Source organism: Copadichromis virginalis, linkage group LG22, assembly GCF_057382275.1.
Source record: "Copadichromis virginalis isolate Kocher_CV1m ecotype Utaka linkage group LG22, C_Virginalis_male_GT1.1, whole genome shotgun sequence".
Lineage (NCBI taxonomy): Eukaryota > Metazoa > Chordata > Actinopteri > Cichliformes > Cichlidae > Copadichromis > Copadichromis virginalis.
Window position 1 is genome coordinate 18738737 of NC_140638.1, and position 16046 is coordinate 18754782.

The following is a 16046-nucleotide window of genomic DNA, read 5'->3' on the forward strand; positions in this document are numbered from 1 at the left end:
CTGCAATAGCCGGTCGCATGACAGCCACGGGAAGCCGACGGGTAAAGAGATCGGTTGTTATCGGATTACGTCGTTGAAGAGAAATTGTTCAAGCCATGTTTCCGAAGTAACAAAGACGCGACGGATGGCCTGGATTGCAGCCATTCAAAGATCAAATATAACGTCCCAGAACACTCCAGCTCACAGGTTAGTCTGCTCCAAGCATTAACACGAAGGTCAGTGTTTTTTAGTAGTTAATACGTCATTTTCATAACATAATTGGTGATATAGGTTACAAGCAAGTCTGGCGCTGAACAGAAATTGTCGCGCTATGCTCCTTTATTTATTGTGCATAAATAGTAAATTGTCCTGACACAATATTGCGTTTCGCTTCTGTTATTATGGTACATTAACAAAAACATATACTTTTATTCACAGGATAAAACAGGTTTTTTGTATCACTAATTGCCCAGTACGATTACAGCATACAATATTGTTGTCACTGCTACATTTCTGTGATGCTACCAGAAATTATTTCCACTACTAATTAATTACCGTTGAGCTCAAAGGTCCTATTAATAAACGGTTAAGGAATGTGTATTTATGATGACGATTTGTGAGACTGGTAAACTTATGATACGTACGATGGTCTTTCGTTCTACACGGTGCAGTTCAAGGTCCTGCACCCATCCGTCGGTAAACTGTACCTGGGCTTGTTGCAGTGACCTGAAGTTACTAAACTTCATGATCGTATGCGCTCACTCCAAGAACCGTATGATTATAAATATGCATATAAATATGCTAAGATGAGATAGCTGACTTCATCTAACTAGCAAATGTTGTCCAGGCTATGTTGGTGATACAGTTTTTTTTAATGTGTATGATATTTTTGTCATGCGATTTTAAAGCTGGTCCTACAACCGCATCCAAGAATAACATGCAGCTTATCTCAGAACTGTCGGTGAAAATTATTCTTGGAGCTAGGTTTAATTGAGCTGCATTTTATAGAGGTGCAATTTCACAATTTGTGTATATTTTCTAAGTTCACTATTTTGTCATGTGTTGAGAAAAACACAGATTTTAAAATTATATGGTCTAATATTTACATTTAGCATAACTGCAACATTATTTTTTCGTTGTTTTTTTTTTTTTTAAAGACTCGAAAGGACTTGAAATTCAAAGTTTCAGACTTGTGACTTGACTCGGACTTTTACACCAGTGACTTGAGACTCGACTCTGACTTGCCTGACATTACTTGAGACTTGACTTGAGACTTGAGGATAAAGACTTGAGACTTACTTGAGACTTGCAAAACAATGACTTGGTCCCACCTCTGCTATCCAGACTGACGAGTATTGCATATATTTATAGTCTAAGATTCATGATGTCCTCCTCCTCTCAACTTTTACTTCTGCCTCTTATTCCTCCTACATTTCTTAGGAGGCCACTGCAGTGATATCAACCTGTGTTTATTTTCTTCGTGACCACCTCTGTTGTACAATCAATCATATGCAGATATTTTAAAGTTGAGTACATGATATTGTGTTGTTCCTGTTCCAATCTATTGCCCAAAGTTTACATGCATCTGCATAAACATTAATATAATGTATTTTTTGATGTATTCACTGTTCATAATAAATATTCTGTGCATATAGAAATTAGTTACTGTTAGGTATTTTAGTACCATGGGAGCATTTACTGGATATTGTTTTATAGTGACATTATGCAGGAAAACTCTGTCATTCAATAAGGCCCCTTTGTTTTAGTTATTTTTCTCTTTGACCCAAGAATTGATGTGTGAGAATCACAGGCTGGTACAAGGTTGAAATACCACAGAGATCACTCCCTCAGCTACATTAGTTTCTTAATCTTTTAGACGCCTGTTGAAGGCCAAATGGTTTGTTTCAGATTTCACTAATGAAAGAACTCTTTATTTTGTGCCTTGAAAATATGTCGCTGAGATAATCACAATTGTAGCTGAACTAATAAACTACACAAAGGATGCTTCTTCACCCAAGGGCAGGAAGACGCTCCCTTATCTTGGTCTGTACTGGTTTAAACTGATAAATCTGCTGTCTCATGAATTTTACCCTCTATATAAACTGTTGTACTTGTGAATAAAGTTGAGTCAATTTGGGAAGACAATCTGAAGCAGTCTCTGTTTTCTTGTTCTCCCAAGCTGCTCCCGAGCTCGTACTAACACGCTGAATGGCATGCTTGAATATTGCTTGAGAATATATTTGACTGTGTTACAGACTAAGGGACATTCTCTGCTGATAGACGTCCACGCCTCGAAGGAAGTCGATCCACGGATTAGGCCTTGGAAACAGTTTCCTTCAGTTACTATCTAGCACTACCTGGATTTACTGGAAGTGTGATTCACATTCATAGATAGCTCACAAATTTAGTACATGCTGTTTCCATAGGAGCCAGGTGCTGCTAATCAAATGCACTTGATTAACTGATCATCAGCAAGTGTGAGCACCTCTATATAAGCAGAGGTTTTGGCAATTTACTGGTAGGCAACTGATCTGTGTTAACACAATGCCACAATCAATCCAGCAGTAAAGAGCCCCAAATTGTATCTTTTCTGTGTCCAGTGTTGCTGCAAAGAAAAGATACAATTTCAAAAAGACTGAACAAATGTGGCTTGTTTGAAATGGTCGCCAGGAGAAAAGAACACGGCAGCACAGCTTAGGTTTGCAAAGTTGCACCACAAGACCTCAGAACTGAAAAGATGAGCTTGCACAGAAAGCCACTACGTTATTGCTGGTAAACATGGTTCTGCAAGGTATTGAATAATGGGCGTACTACAGAGTCAAACTTACTCCAAAGCAAACACAGAACCATTAACGTGTTTTAATATTTACAGTAAGACTGGCTTTTTACAGTGATCTGCATTAATCGCTGAGTGGACAAAGTTTGTGTTTCCTCGCTGAATTTGAGCAAGCTTGTGAGTATTACGCCACAGGACATTACATAACCTACCGTGACTGCTTGAAAGGAAAAATAAAACTCTTTTGTTTGAACCTGCAAGGAAAACGATATTTGGTCACATAATTGGTTAAAGTTCAAACTCTACTGGTGCAAAAAAAAATAAAATAAAAATTCAGCCACACGGGTCAGAACTGTTTTAAAAAACTGTTTTTTAATTTCATAAAAGCAGTCAAACATATCTCAATATTTCTCCTAAAAAAATACAGTGAATCCACTTAAACCTAATGTGATGTTTCACACATTTGTCTTGTTTTCTGGAGTTAAAAAGGCATAAATGTAGATTAAAAAAAAACAAAACAAAAAAAAACAAAAAAAAACAAACACTGCTGTAACGGTCAAAAACAGAAAACAAATAGCCAGTTTGAACAACTTCATAACAAACACAATAAAAGAATAAAAATATACACACAGGCAGCTGTTTAGTGTTTACGGGCACGTTTCTCAGCCGTCACTGAATGTGAACTTGGAAATACACGAGTGAGTTCTATTTAAATGCTCAGTATCTTCAATTCTTCTACTTCTCTTATAACGACTGGATTAGTGGATAAGGAGTGCTGTTTCACCTCATTGGTGCTCTTTGACTTTCAGTCTCCACAAAGTTTAAACCTAAAAGTCCCAGCAGACAAAAAAAAAAAAAAAAAAAAAAAAAAACCCCGACACTGCTTATATTACTGCACCTCCATCAGCAGGCTCACATTCATTACAGAAATCAGCAGAACTATAATAAAAAATAAAGAATATAAAAAAAAAAAAAAGGTCACATTGCAAGTAAATCCCCCGCTGGACCATCCAAATGTGATTTGATTCAGCTGAAATACAGATCAGTTTGGGACACAGCACACTGAGGTTTAGAAGGTTGGCTGAAGGCATAAGAGTGTGTTAGACTCCAGTCCGTAACACTACTGCAGACCGGAGGGAGAAAGTGCTGGCCAGGGTTTGCCAGAGAGCCAGTGTTGTAGCTGGGGTAAGACATCCACCCACGCGGTCCTTGACTGGCTTCATAAGATGTAGTCGGTATCCCATAATTGTGTGGAGCTGCCTGGGCACAGTCATTGGTGAGCGCTGTGTAGTGTGCAATGCTGCCGCTGTACACACAGGGATCTACTGATTGAGTTAGCATGTTCACACCAGCACTATTTATATAAGGACCCAGATGACCCCATACATCGTAATACCCACTTACACTGCCCGTCTGAAGACTTGCATTATCGCACGGCATGTGCGGATTCTGAAAGTGTTGTTGGTAATAATGTGGACCAGCGTCTATGCGTGCCTCTTCTCTCAAACCCTGCTCTCTTGTTCCATTCTTATCCTCTGCAGCTGGCTTATACCCCTCCTCGGTCCAACACTCCCTATGTCCGTAGGAAGAGTTAGAGGAAGATGGCACAGCTAATATTGTAAAGTTTCCTTCTGGCGTGTACCCACCAGTCTCTGGACCTCCATCACAGGGGCTGTGCTGTAGTGGAGAGGTTTCTGCATGGTTTAGTTCAGATGACAAACCATCACAGTCTAACTCCACAATCTCTGACCCCGGGGAGGACGTGAGATCTAAATTAAAGGGAGGGGATGTAGCTGATGGAGGGAGGCTTTTGCTGCTGAAAGACATCCTCTTCATCAGTAATAAACCTTTGGTAATAGGCAGGCTGACATTAAAAACAGTCTCTCTCTTTGCTTTTACTCTTTTCTTCCTCTTTGACTTCATTAAAGTGCATTTCTCTGACATGCCTTCAGCGGATGTCTGGTTCATGCTCAGCCCTTAGACATAAAGAAAAGGAATAAGTTAAAAGCAGTTTGCTGAGAAAGTGTGAACTCTAGCTTGCAAAGATACAAACCTTTGGCATCTATTTCCTTTTGTTTAATGTCAGCACCTTTCCATCCAGATTGCAGCATCTTTATGCCTGGAAAATATCCAAAACAATACAGTGGCATACAAAAATAAAATAAAATAAAGAAATGCAAGGAACACTGGGTGGGGGGGGAAAAAAAAAAAAAAAAAAAAAAAAAAAAAAAAAAATTCAAGTGGGCATTAATGAATACAAGAAAATCTAGAGAGCCGACATCCCTGACAAGTGGGAAACTGCACTGAACAAAGGACACACTCTGCATGGTGAGTGCCAAAGATGCACTGACAAAACGTGATCCAGGCAAAATTCAGATGGCATAAAAGTTACACTTCTCTGTAAAAATCCAGTTATAGCATAACTGTACACATAAGTATACAGTTGTATAAATATACATACACTCGCTTACATTTTTAAATAAGTGGTGGTAAAGGTTCCACAATGTCTTTTGACATTTTTAAATTGGTTGGGATGTTCAGGAATGACCCAGGAACACATTCACGGTCCACAGGTTTATACTGCAAGAAAGAAACCTGTGCTCCAAAAATTGACACCGTCAAGCTGAACATAAAACCAAAGCGTTTTATGGTCAGAAAGATTGAGCTGTTTGCAGCTATGAAGGTGAGGTTTTCAAACCTGAGAGCATGGCACCAACTTTCAAGTATTGTGGTGGTAGCACATATTTCAACTTCACCTCAAATTAACAGCTAGATGGTTCAAATTGAACACAGATGTGCCAATAATATAATGGTTCAAAAAGTTAATAAAAATTGGTTTTGGGGATGGATAAAGCAGGCTAATATTAAGCTGCTGGAATGGCCTTCCCGAAGTCCCGACCTCAACTAATTTGTAAATTTGTGGACTACACTTAAAGCTGGTTCTGTGCCAGGAAACAAACAGATTTAAATGAACTCAAAGAATCAATCACTTCACCCTGGAAAAAGAACAGTTCAAAGAAATCATTAAAAGCCCAGAAATGCCATGATATTCATGCCCAGGATGACTGGATGTAACCTTCTTCTCTCTTTTTTTTTTCTCCTTAAAAAAGATTTCTGACCACAACTGTATTTAGAGTATAACACTTTCAACAAATCACTGAGTGGGTACCTGTGTCTGTGCCTGTAGAACAACTCTACGATAGGTCTATTTTGTCCTGCTTTTTAACTGAATGTTTCAATAATGACACGTCAGGAAAAAAAAAGCCTGTTTTTTGCAGTGGTTTGATCTATCACAGACCTGCTGTCAAAAAAAAAAAAAAAAAAAAAAAAAAAAAAAAGGAGGCAGGTAAATGTTATACTTACAAGAGCAGAGATGTAGAAAATGAAGTGAATGGTTTATGGCCAAGCAAAAGAAAAATAACCCATACTTACACCAGTGGTAACTTTTGCCAGTGAGTAGCGCACAAAGGTTTTCTGGAACATGCACTACCTGAGAACATGAGAGGTTTATAAACTAAAGGACAGACGAGTACAGGTGAAACCAAGACTGTTTGGGGGAAAAGACACTGAGAGTCACGTCACATGTGGCAGAATCCCAGCAGGAAATTCTGTGCTGCAAAGAAAAAGGGATACCTTCAACTCTCCTCGCCCCGTTTCTCGCTCCACTTTCTTTGCCAAAGACTGAAGAAGGTGAGGTTTGTCTTTAAGCTCCGCAGTCACCTCCTCAGGATGAGTTTCCATCTATAAAAAATTATATTCACTAACTTTAAACTATACTTACCTCGCTTTTTGCATGCATAATACTAAAGAACCTTTGCTATAATCTATTCTGGTAACTGATCCAGAACAAACAGACCAAGTAGTTGATGAGGTGTGAGGGGCTGGTCAGGTGTTCAGTGATGTCCTTCTTGTTGGATTTGATGCGGCAGCAGTGGCATAAGAAACAGTAAGAGCAGCCATCTTCACTTCTATACTCGACCACACAGTCGAGACCTGTTGAAAACATGAGAAACAAAAAAATAAAGAACATTTCCATTTCATGGGAATTACGATCACCAGCTGTGGTTCGAGACTGGAGTTGGACTGTGAGATGAGAAACTTTACTGGAGAGGCACATGAAAGAGTTTGCAGTCCGCCACAACCGTGCAACTTCAAGGCCTTTTTTTATTATTATTTTTTGGTTTTTTTTAACTCTTTTGGTGCCATTCTTTGTGTGTTCTCACCTATGAGAGTCTTGGTTCCAGTGTAGTCATCAGGAAAGCTGCTGGTGTGCTCTGAAAACACAAAGGGTTCGGGAGAATCCAACTGGGATGTGAACGGGTTGACTAAGTAGACCTCTGACTTAACAGAAGGATCAAAGTTTGCATGCATCAGCTGCGGTGCTGGCTTGTTAGTGTGCGCTGAGATCTTGCCTGAGTTTGTGTCAGCCTTGAAGGATTTCTTGGACCGTGTGGGCTGGTTCTGTGCAAACACTACAGTCCTCTGGGATTCAGTGGGATAGTGCAAAGCTGTAGTCTCTGGATAACTCTCAGTTTCACCCTGTGCATCTCTTAAGGAACCTATGAGAGTTACTGCTGCAGTATCAGAGAGATGAAAAGATACTTATGAAGGGAAAAATAATCACGTGCATGCAGAAAAATTGCCAAAAACATAAAAAGTGAGAGTAATCAAGAGAAGACAGTGAGATGGGGAAAGAACAGTCAAACATTCACTGACCATCATTTTCACTGGATGTTTCCATCCTCTGGTATACACCATCTTCAACCTCTAACAACTTCGTATGAAGGTGCAAAAACATATGAGCATCCACAATAATTTGCAGTTTATGACTACAAGAAAGCACGCACAATAAAAGCAACAGACCTGGATGTCTCCCGGTCCCTCTTTTTCCTCAAGCTTCTTGGCCATCTCCATCAGCGGCCACGCCAGCTTGGACAGGTCGGAGCTCTCCTGCCATTTTGATACCAAGTGAGGGTGCCAGGTTTTCTTTTAAAAACAAACAAACCATAATCTGTTAGTAAAATCCAACGCAGCACATGATCTGCTGTCACCAATCCTTCTCCAGTACTACTTACAATGTAGTTGAATCTGTGGAGACTTCCCAGTATGTGGTTACGCATGTCAGCCTTACTGAGGCGACACACGCACGCCCCACACACGTACAGCGCTTCTGTGCTCCACGCACCAGCCTTCACACATTCTGTAATGCAGCCCAAGCCTAAGTGCACATTAAAAACACATATTACTTCAGCACACACTGAATAAAGAACCGTTTACACACTAAAAGTGGGATTTGCTGCGGCACACCTATTATGGGTTGTAGTCTCTCCTTGTTGCTCAGGTACGCCTTCAGAGAATCCAGCAGCTGGCTTCTTCTTAAAACACCTACAAATGGAGGAATTACAGAAAGAGAATGGGCTATATGCAGCAAGCTTACATACAGTTAGTAGAAGGCATGACTTACCTGGCTGCATGCTGCAACTGTAGAAAAACACCACCTGAAAACCCAAGATGGAGCTTAAGTTTCAAAGCAATGCTGGTTTGTTCACCTCATGCAGAGTTATGGTAGAGACACGGGAGATGTCTCCTGGTAGGGAGGGGGATTCTCATACTGTGTGTGTTGGCTAATCGCTCTTTGGGAATCTCCTTGTTGGTACAAAAATACAATTTTTGTCAATCGCGGTGTGTTATCGTTGGCATTTTTATAGATTCAACTAAGGGAATGGGAACAAATTACAAACCCAATTAAAAAAAAACAAACTCTGGATGCTGTAAATAAACGAGTTTTTTTATTAGTAAAATATAAATAAAAATGCAATGTTATAAACCTACATGTTATTCACAACTGAAATTAAAGCATGAAAGTTTAAACAAGTTTTGACTCTTTCACTGAAAAGAAATTCAGCTCGTTTTCAGTTTGACGGTAGCCAAACTCTAGTCCACACTTTTCAGATGCTCACAGGAGAAACAGCTCACGGGCTACACTTTCTGCTCAGATGCTGCTAAATGTGGACCACGCTTCACAGTCCTAATAAATAATGACCCCAAGCACGCTGCAAAAGCAACCTGAGCTTTTCAAAACAAAGAAACAGCTAACACAGCTAAGGCAAGTGTCGGACCGATTGTCCCTCCCTGATTTTTGGATTCTGACCTGGTAAAAGAAACAACTCGAGACAGAACGCTTCAATCCAACAATTCTTTATTCACCATGTACCTGGGAGATGCGCACAGCGCGAAACCTCCTGCAGAGCCGATGGGTGCGCCCTCAGTCTGTTACAGATATAGTATTTCTTACCAGATTTCCTCCTTTCACACCTGCTTTTCCTGTATGCTTAGTACTCTGTATTGTTGTCCAAATTATTCATGCACAGTTTCAATAAAAACACCTCCTTGCGTGGTTATCCTCCCCAACTTCTGCTTCCCTGCACGTGCCCTCATTTCTTACCTATGCAGGTGGCTTTTAAATGAACTCTTTAGGCACCTTAAGCTTCGCTACCTAGTTCTGCTTTCCACTCTATACTTATCCAGATGTGTTAGACAGCTGTTAGTGATGCTTTTTCTGCACCATTTCCTGTAAATGCTGTTTTCTCTCTCTGACTATTTTTCTCCTACAGCTTCACACAGAAGGCTGTCTTTGCACAAAGGCCTGACCCTAAGATAATACATACTACAATGCAGCTAGATAATATTATTACTCTATATAACCCAGCAAGCTAATACTATCACATATAATATAACATAACTCCACACAAGTCAACTGATCTCAACCAAGTAACTGAAGGTGGCTGCAGTAAAGCACCTGATGATGCCCATGGGTTAAAAACATCAAACACAAGAGTTTCATCCAAGTATTAAAAACAATCCTTATTTGAGTTAGTACGGTTACTTTTGAGCCTCTAAAAATTGAGAGGGTGACTGTGTATAAAACTCGAAATTATTCTAAATTCAGAAGTTTTGTAAAACTCCTTGAAATAAAGCTGAAAGAAAGATGGGAGGAAATGCAGCTGCAATTACACTGTCACCATCGGGTGGCGCTGCATGTCAGTCTGTTAAAGCAGCTTCCTGCCGTCCTGGACACGACGCAAAACAAAGGTCCACATATTGCACAAAATATCAGAGGATTTGTTGCTGTGACTTGTCTCAGAGTTGACTAAAAAAAAAGTCCGTTTTAACTAATGAACTAATTAAACTTTAGGAGGAACGTGAGCAGGAACATTAAACAAACGCGGAGCCGCTACTTTCTGGATAACAAAGTTTCTCCGTGGTGTCTAATACCGCAGTATGCTGAAGCAGTTAGGTTGGGTGCTTACCTGTGGAGCTGGAGGGTCTCGCAGCTGCAGTGAGCTTTAACCGTGGATTCAAACGACGCTGGTAGTAGTAAAACAGCGTAGCGTCACATGTTCCGTCCGCTGGTGGTCTATGCCACACCCACCTTTATAATGAACGCCAAGCAATCGCATCTAACCTGCTTCACCCCCATGCTTTGTCTAATCTGTTCATTCTTTAAAGGTAAAAAGTGAAAGACACGCTGATCCTGCTGCAGGCTGTTGATGTCAGAAAATTAGGGCTCTTCTGCTTGTTTCCTCGTTGAAGTATCTTGAAGTTTGTGACTTCACAGCATTGTTTCAAAAACCCTTGTCTTCAGAGAGCTGGCCAAGAGAGGGAGTAGCTGTGCTTCAAGGGCTGTGGAAGACCAGTTGTGCCACAACTCTCCTCATGTCATTATTGTCGATCCACCTATGTGCATCAGCAGTTTGTAACGAATTTTCTTATAACTGCACACCCCTTCAGACTGAATTCAACTCATCTTCCAGTCATAATCTTTTATCACAAGGCCGACATGTCCTGTTTGTCCTGTCTGTTCCCAGCACACAGACAGAAACAGCAGTGAAAGGATGAGATATTTTGCAAGCTGCTTGAGGAAATAAACGACTTTATTATCCCAAACTGAAGATTAATGTACAATTTGTTCAATATGAGTCTTTGAGAAATCTTTATTTGTAACTTATATTAGCTTTCTTGTTTTTTTTTCCCCCTTTGAGCCTACATACATTAATACCCAATTTTCAGTTGGCTATTGTTTTATTTCTATGCTTTCTATTATTTCATCGACCTGAAACTTTTTTTTACTTTTTTTTGACTGTTTGAATGTTTGCTATTTGTGTGACACACTACTAAAATTATAAAAACCATACAGTGCTTGGTTGAGACGTAATAGTTCAACAACAAAAGTATAGCTATCCCCCCCCCCCCCCCCCCCCCAAAAGAAATGGTTTGGTCCAGCCCACCTCTCCCCTAACTGACTCTAGCGCCCTTTCTGCCAGAGCGATGGTGGCCGAGAAGCAGCAGAGCGGATGTGTGAGTGCGTAGCTTAAAACAGGACATGTTAGCTGCATTTAACCTTCAGTTACTCTTTATATAGGTAGAAGTCAGACCATGTTTCTTTTTAGCTGAAAAACATTACACCCAGGTAACCTGCAGTGTTGAAAACGTTTTTTTCGACGATATGTCTGTGAAGATTCTCAGTCATCCTGTACAGCATACACTAATTGTTAAGTTTGTGTTCAGGAGTTTTGTCATTCGGATGAACTGGTTTTTGTCTGAGTGTGTTGCTGGGTCTGTAATACACTGGGATGTCGTGCTTGGAGAAAACTCTCCTGAGTTTAGTTTGTAGCGAGGAATGCCCAGACCTCTACATTGGAGAGACCTAACAGCCACTTCACAAGCGCATGGCACAACATAGAAGAGCCACCTCCACGGGACAAGACTCAGCAGTCTATCTGCATCTAAAGGGCAAAGGTCACTCTTTCGAGGATGCCAATGTTCACATTTTGGACAGAGAAGACAGATGGTTTGAAAGAGGAGTAAAAGATGCCATTTATGTCCATTGTGAGCGACCATCTTTGAACAGAGGCGGTGGTTTACGACACCAACTGTCTGCCATCTATAATCCAGTTTTGAGATCCCTTCCCAGACGCCTTAATGCCCACTCACACCCTGGGCCATCTGACATCAAGAAATCACATGATAGGGTGGGGCCAGGTTTCACAATGAGCTCACCCGAAACCCTGGCTGATTGTGACCCACTCCCGTTTTCACACCTTGGCTCATGTGATTAGGTAGAGGATCATTAGGGGGTCCATTTTGTCCCTCTTGAGGGACTACTCCCACAGGGTTTAAATCTGGGACTCTCCACCATTTGACCTTAGAACTGAAGAAGCTTCTCCGATGAGAGGTGAAACGTCTTCAAGCAACTTAAAGAAGTCCAGATGCTTTTCTTTCCAAGCTCCTTCGACTTTTACGACGATGTTTGCTACCCTACAGTCCGTTGGTTATTTTGTCATGTGACGATATTAAACCCAAGGTACTAACTAGCTAACTGACTGGATGCCCATTAGCCTTATAACTCCTGTTGTGTGTGTGTTTGTGTACAGAGACAGCCAGGTTCATAATGGATATAAGGGAGTTTTTTCAAAAAAAAAAAAAAAAAAGGAGCCACATCCAGGTAAAAGTGTAAGATCAAATGATCCGTCAGTCAAGAATAATGTTGGATCAGTGTTTCAATATTTATTGCTTTTATTAGGTGTACATGTGGTTTGGTTATTTGCCTTTTGGTTGAAAGTACACCGAGAGATGACTTTTTTATTAGTGATCTTAATAGTATTGTTTTCATATTAATGTAATTTTTCATCTAATTGAATCCAATCTATTTGTGTATGATTGTCAGTCCAAAGAGGGAGAGACGAAAGAGGGGAACGTGAGGAGAAAGGGCAAGGTCAGGAAGAACCAGGTAAGAAAACAGACAGGGAACAGTGACAGGCACAACAGAAACTGTTAAACTGACAAAGAAAAAAAGACTGAATTTTACTCATACAATCAGGAAGTTGTGTTCTCCATATATTAAAGCTGCTATAAGGAATCTGAAAAACAAACCGGGTTGATACATTTTTTTTTACCCTCTTTAACAACATTCCAACATAACATTATAATTGATTGGGGAGATTAAAATTATTGATATATTTTAATGTGGTTCAGCCAAAACTCTACTAAAACCGCAGCCAATAATAGGTAGGCCAACTTTTGGACCATCTAGTTGTCTTTATGACTGCTGTAGTACATGCACCACATTTGCGCATCAGAAAGTGCCAAACAGTGAGAAAATGTCAAGCTCTCCCAAGTACCACTATGAAAGCATGAAACTCATAAATCTTACAACACAAAATTCCAACCTGTTACTAAAGTGAAACAGGAAATAGGTTAAAATAAAAGAAAAAATCTAAAAGATCCCTTCACCTGAACTCGGCCAACTTCGACTGACTCCTTCGCTACAGCCCTTTTTATTGTCACATACATGAATATGCGATTGCAAATACACGTGACATTCTCAAGCAGGCATATCTGCATCAATGTATCTGTATTCTGTGTGTGGGGATGTGTGTGTTTTCAGCCATACCATACATAGACATACAACCTTTCAATGAACTTAATGTGTGTGTGTATGAGGTATGGAGAAAAGGTATGCAGAAAAGCAGAAGTAAGCATCTTGCTAAACGATAAAAACAGGAGCTTGCAATAGTTCATGTCTCAAATGAACATTTAAAGGTGTGAAGTCTCACACTTTTATAGAACAGAACCGTCTGGTTTCTAAAGCTATAACGGAAATTATAATGTCGAGGCCGCTTCCTCTCATCTCATGGTACACAAGTGCAGACCTGATCAGACTTAATAATGAAAATGATTTTTATCAGCATACAAATGATTATATATATCTAAGCATAAATGACAATATAAAAAATATCAACTCTCACAGATAGAATGTCTGACCCTTAGTAGTCTGCAAAGACTATGTGTGGTATGCCAGGACACTCTGGAAAAGAGTGAACGTACTCCTCTTTTATGGTACACAGAGTGTCCTGGCATACCACACATATTCTAAGGTCATGAGAGAGGTCGCACCTTCTCTTTCTGATATGTGGTATGGTAAACACATCTATATCTGTTTGAGTATAAGAGCCTTTTGTTTAGGTGAACTGCTGGACTCCCTAGTGCCAGCAGGTCTGGGGAGCCTTCGCAGGGTCACCTTTTGACACACACACACATACATAACACTTCTATTTTTGGAGTGTATTTTTTATGTATCTGTATTATATTATACATACACATTAAAAGTGAATCTCTGTCCAAAAAATGCACTCACTTTTCTTCTTACTCACTATGAGCATCATTCATTATTCTCCCCCAGTAATTAAGATTAGGATATGTATTTTTTTATTCCAATCCATTCTTCTTTTGCAATAGTAGTCTTTTAAGATTATTTAAATAACCTTTATCAGATTTGATGGTTTTGTTACAGACTTTTCAAAAAAGTGTTTTGCTTTTCTTTCACAAATGTGGGGATTTAGGGAAGAGAGCGGAACCGGCTGTTCAAACCCCCCCAAGGCTGCCCGCTGGAATCGAAGCAATGGAACGAGGCGCAACCTCTCACAACGAACCTAATATGGTCAACACCTTGGAGACGCTTGCAGCTGCTGTGAAGGCTCAAAACAACACCATTGAGCGTATGGGGGGATACATCAGAGAGAGGCCTGCTCAAAATGAGACCCTTGAGCGACAGTTGGAAGACATCGCGGAACGGATCACTGCAGTTGTGAGGTCTCAGAATCAAAAGAATGATAACACCATGGAACAGAAGTTTGATACCATCATGGGGAGGCTCGCGACTCTCCAACGGGAGATCGAGAGACCAGTGTCAGTGTTAGGGCAGCCTGAAAATTCTCCTGGGCTGCTCGCAACAAAATCAACATGAACATTGCGGATCCCCATCACGGCGCCAGCTGCAGGCCCAAGGCTGGAGCCAAACAATCACTCCCTGATAACAACTGTTACACGGCTATTCTTCCCATCCCATGCAAGGACACCTGGATTGGCTGGAGGACTGTTTACTTAGCCTGATAGGGCGAAGGACACTGTCTCAGCTGAACTATGGACACGCACACACATACACTTACACTGATAGGCACTCACTCATCCCCCCTCCCTTTCCAACGCCTTCGATTCTTGTTTCCTGCGAGGGAACACGGCGGGTCTGTGTGCCGCGCTGGAATGGTAGCGCTGTGCAGGGCGGCTGCTGTGTTCGCTTCGGATTACTCCTCACCCCCCACCCACCCCTGTGGCTTGTCATGTCTTCACAATGTTGTGCTGTGGACATTTATGTGCTTTTTTGTGCAGAGGAGTTTTTTTGTTTCCTGTTCTCATGCTGTCCTACCATGGAAGCATAGCATGAGTAGGGGTCTCTTTTTTTCCTCTTGTACACTACAATGGGGAAAGTACATTTCAATGTTTTTTTTTTCTCTGATTCTACCAATCTCCGACCTGTATCCCCATGTAATGTTTGTGCTATATGTGTAAGGTCGGGGGGGGGGGGTCCCATTTCACTGCAGGGCAACCTGCATGTGACGAATAAAGCTTTGATTGATTGAAATTGTGTTAAAATGCACAAAACAGCGATGTGATGTTTTGTGACGAGGACCCAGGCACAGAGAGACTTGATGAATTTAAGAATCTTATGATTTAATTTAAAAAAAAAATTGCAGACTTGCACAGAGATGGTAAAATTATGATGACTGATAACAGACACAAAGACAACAGACGACGAGGACATTGAGTAGGAGGGGTTTAAATGCACCTAGGAGACAGTCAGAGAGAACTCGGGACGACTGGAGACATTTAAGGATGCAGGGACTGACAGGGAAGAAGTCTCATCGTGATGAGTAAAGATGATCTTGCATGGCTGGGCAGCTCTCTGGGTTCTCAGCACCCTCAAAGCTCTGATCCTAGAATCGCCTCTGTGCTAACATTTCTTTGAAAACAAAGCCAGAAGGGGCCTTGCACAGACTTTAGTGTTATCTCATGAGAAGAATGACCTTGTGTCTTCCACAAATGCTGCGGAGACAAAGCAAAAAGGTTTCAACAAACATGAGGGAGGCTGTTTAGGCCAGCTGGTACCAGTCTAAGGACAGCCTGAGGAATGGTAAGAAATGCGATACAAATGTAATCCTATTCTGATTTGTGATATAAGGGATACTGTACAAGTTTCTGTCCATGCTTGTAAACAATAAAGATACTATGACTCTATATGTACTATGATACTATGTAACTAAAGAACTGCATTTCTAACCTTGCCTGTGGAAAACTGTTCATTTCCCCAACAGCACACACATACAGTTTTGCTCTCGTTTTTATGGCGAGTGAACTACTCAGCCTAATTTCTATAAAATGAAAATCCTGATCT

At 40.8% G+C, this 16046-nt stretch overlaps 1 protein-coding gene and 1 long non-coding RNA gene across 4 annotated transcripts; one reads left to right on the forward strand and one right to left on the reverse strand.

Annotated features, from left to right (window-relative positions):
• Positions 1-3108: 3108 nt before the first annotated feature.
• LOC146683201 (uncharacterized) lies at positions 3109-10491 on the reverse strand. Of its 2 annotated transcripts, XM_085446030.1 has the most exons (13): positions 10066-10485; positions 8220-8253; positions 8063-8140; positions 7831-7973; positions 7619-7741; positions 7472-7529; positions 7168-7329; positions 6979-7029; positions 6612-6748; positions 6389-6496; positions 6188-6245; positions 4809-4874; positions 3109-4731 (listed from the first exon to the last, which is right to left on the reverse strand). In XM_085446030.1, the coding sequence occupies exons 2-13, from the start codon at positions 8227-8229 to the stop codon at positions 3782-3784; spliced, it is 1944 nt and encodes a 647-aa protein (XP_085302156.1). In that variant the 5' UTR covers positions 8230-8253; positions 10066-10485; the 3' UTR covers positions 3109-3781. The 2 variants fall into 2 exon arrangements, with proteins under 2 accessions (XP_085302156.1, XP_085302155.1); XM_085446029.1 differs by having other exon boundaries at positions 6979-7329; positions 10066-10491.
• Positions 10492-11080: 589 nt separating this feature from the next.
• On the forward strand, positions 11081-15060 carry LOC146683202 (uncharacterized). 2 transcript variants are annotated; one of them, XR_014917652.1, is made up of 3 exons: positions 11081-11113; positions 12483-12545; positions 14163-15060. It is a non-coding gene; the product is annotated as an uncharacterized LOC146683202 (long non-coding RNA). The 2 variants fall into 2 exon arrangements; XR_014917653.1 differs by having other exon boundaries at positions 11094-12119.
• The last annotated feature ends 986 nt before the right edge of the window (positions 15061-16046 follow it).